The sequence below is a fragment of the Lathyrus oleraceus genome, chromosome 5 (genome assembly GCF_024323335.1).
Source record: "Lathyrus oleraceus cultivar Zhongwan6 chromosome 5, CAAS_Psat_ZW6_1.0, whole genome shotgun sequence".
Taxonomy (NCBI): Eukaryota; Viridiplantae; Streptophyta; class Magnoliopsida; order Fabales; family Fabaceae; genus Lathyrus; species Lathyrus oleraceus.
In genome coordinates, this window is record NC_066583.1 from 268,633,741 (window position 1) to 268,637,131 (window position 3,391).

General features: G+C 37.0%; 1 protein-coding gene across 1 annotated transcript; it reads left to right on the top strand.

Annotated features, from left to right (window-relative positions):
• Nucleotides 1-380: 380 nt before the first annotated feature.
• On the top strand, nt 381-1,910 carry LOC127080138 (uncharacterized). Its single transcript, XM_051020470.1, has 2 exons — nt 381-1,076; nt 1,134-1,910. The coding sequence occupies exons 1-2, from the start codon at nt 381-383 to the stop codon at nt 1,908-1,910; spliced, it is 1,473 nt and encodes a 490-aa protein (XP_050876427.1).
• Nucleotides 1,911-3,391: the final 1,481 nt, after the last annotated feature.

Consider the following 3,391-nt stretch of genomic DNA (forward strand, 5'->3'; position numbering starts at 1 on the left):
TGTATAATGGTGTTTTTTATTTGATATATTAGAATATAAACAATTCACAAACAAAAGATAGGGGAAACTGTTAATTGAAAATTAAAATTCTGTTTTTTTATCCTTCCAAAAAATTAGCAGATTTTATTTTCTTTAGAGTCACTTTAGTTGTAGCTTTTATTCCCAATGTATAAATACATTTGTATCATTCCAATTCAAAGTTAATGCCAAAATCTATACTCATCAAATATTACTCTATTATCTCTAATTCTCTCTCAACTTCATCTTCCCCAATCTTCTTTTCTTCCACCATTGTTGAACCTTCAATTTTCAGTTTTATGTTTTATGTTCCAACATTTGGCATCAAGAGCCTTGGTTATCGATCCTAATCCGCTGCAACAATGGCAACCGTTTCCAATGATCGAATTCCCACCAATCTCCCGATTCTTGATTCGAAGAACTATGATAAATGGGCAAAACAAATGAGAGTTTTGTTTGGTTATCAAGAGGTGCTTGAGATCATCGTCAATGGAGTTACACAATTAGGGGCAGAGGCTACCGACATTCAAAGAGATACACACGAAAAAGAGAAGAAGAAGGATTACAAAGCCCTATTCTTGATTCATTCTTGTGTTGATAACGACAATTTCGAGAAGGTTGGTGATTGTGAATCGGCGAAGCAAGCATGGGAAATCTTGGAGAAAGCATATGTCGGTGCCGTCAAAGCGAAGGTTGTAAGGTTACAAACTTACAAGCGACAATTCAAGTTAACACAAATGGAAAATAAAGAAACGATCAACGACTACATTACGCGCATTACCCGGTTAGTTAATCAAATCAAATCTTGTGGGGAAATGATTCTTGAGCAAAATGTTGTATCGAAAGTATTGCGTACGTTAACGCCGCGTTTCGACAACATAGTTGTGGCTATTGAAGAATCAAAGGATCTAACAACTTTGAGCAAGGATGAATTGCAAAGTTCGTTAGAGGCACATGAAAAAAGGATGGATGAGAGAGGCGCCGACAAAGCCAAAGCGGAGATTGCTTTGCAAGCGCGTTTCAATGAGAAGAATAAGAGGTCGAAAGGAAAATTTGCGGCGAGAGGTAAATTAAATTTTCAGAATTTTGGTTCAAATGATTCGTAAAATTCAAAGCATTCGACGAGTAAAAAGGGTGAAAGTAGCTCCAAGGATAGTGGTCATAGCAACAGTTTCAAGAAGCGTGATGTGAGTAAGGTGCAATGCTATAAGTGCAGAAAGTTTGGACACTTTGCAAATTTGTGTCGTGGTAAATCGAATGAGAATCACAATAATGAAGCCAAGGTTGCTAGGGAAGAGGTAGATGATGAAGACACACTTCTAGTAATGATCACAGAGGGGAGTTATGGCATTACGGATGTTCCGGGCAGCAGCTGCAGTAGTGACAGTTTGCGGGATAATAGCTGTACCGTTCCGGAAAATAGCGAGAAAATGCATTCGGATCGAAATGCATTGGTTACCGTTCGTGATGGAGTCCAAGGGAGAGATGAGTGGTACTTGGATTCCGGTTGTTCAACACATATGACGGGTCGAAAAGATTGGTTTGTGCAAATCAATCAAGCGGCAAAAAGTAAAGTCAAATTTACCGACGACACCATTTTAAGCGTCGAAGGGGTAGGAGATGTTTTGATAGGAAAAAGGAATGGTGGACATTCAAGGATAAAAGATGTCTTGTATATACCAGGAATTAAGTGTAATCTTTTAAGCATTGGCCAATTACTTGAAAGAGGATACAAAATTCGGTTCGAGGACAAGATTTTACGCGTTTTAGATTCAAATGGTGTGTTGATTCTAAAAGCGCCGATGGCTGCCAACAGAACCTTTAAGGTTAAGTTAAAGGTTATGGAGCATCGTTGTCTAGCTACCGCGGCAAGTAGAGATGAGTGGTTATGACATTACCGTCTTGGTCACCTTAATTTTAGGGATCTAAGAAAGTTGCAACAAAGTGAAATGGTAACGGGTGTAACACCTCAAAATTTGCCCTCCTCTCTTGGGACTAGATTAGCATATTACATATCATTTTGTAGGTCATTAGGCATTGCATATTTGCATATCATATGGCTACATTGAGCAAGTCATCCTCCTGGGTCTTGATCAGAAGATAAAGAGGTCAAAAGATTCAAGCTGAGGGTTTCATTGGATTGATCATTAACCATCTGAGGATGTGTGATTCAAATTAGGGTTTCATGGTTCCTCAAGGGGGTTGAGCTTCATCTTGGTTGAAATGGTACATCATCATCATCATGGTTATATCATCACCAAGAGATTCATTATTCATGGCAAGCTTCCTTGAGATTAGGGTTTTTGACCTCTAGTCAACCCTAATCAACTGCATTGGGCCAATCAGGACTTGGCAAGGAGATGAGGTTTTCAATGGATATGGGGATCATTTTGTGATTATATTGAGCTTATGGAAGCTAGGGTTTCATCATTGAGCCATTTCATCAGGAGTTTGAGGCTCAACTTGATCAGTGCATAGCCAAATTCATCTATCAGTCAGAAAAGTCAACTGTGGTCAACTGTGCCTGAAATGATGGATTTGGAGGTGGGAGAGGGTTAGATATACTTCATTCATGTCTAAACAAGTTTCATTTGACATTTCAAACATCAAGAATGAAGAAAATAAAATCAGATGGAAACTTTCCAAAAATAGAAAGTGACTTGTAATTGAAAACTGCCAAAAATGGAAAGTTTTCCTCCTCAAAATTACGTGTCCAAAAATGCTTTAAATGAAATTTTGTTCAACATGAAAGTTGTAGATCTTGCTCTCACCTTTCCAAAAAGTCCAAGAACATGAATTTCTCATGTGTGGTTGGCAAGTTATGGATTGATCATTGTCCAAAAAAGTTGAATTTCAAAGTGGCATAACTTTTGATTCACATGGCCAAATTGAGTGAGGTTTCTTTGAGCAAACTCCATTTGACATGTAATATCATGATCCATCATCACATTTCATGAAAACTCATCACATAAAAAGTGCATTTTCAAGTGGACTTAATGTAAAAAGTGGAGGGAAAAAGTGCATTTTGAGAAATATTCATTATTTTCACTCCATTCCTTTTGCATTAGCTCACAAATGTCATTTGTAACTTGCTCAAACCAGAAAATTCTACTGTTACATTGCATTGCATGAGTGAGGGTGAATTGGTAATTGTCCATTTAGCATGAAAATGCATTTTCACTAATCCATTCCATTTTTACTAATCATGATTACTAACATCATTAACATAACATATATAAACTAAATTGTAACTGTTTTTTGATTAATCATAACAGAATTTCAGATCTAGATCCAAAATCTCCAATTCTCTCAACTTTTCATCTTCACTTTTTTTGCAATTTCTTCAAAAACCTTGCTTAGATCTTCATTGTTT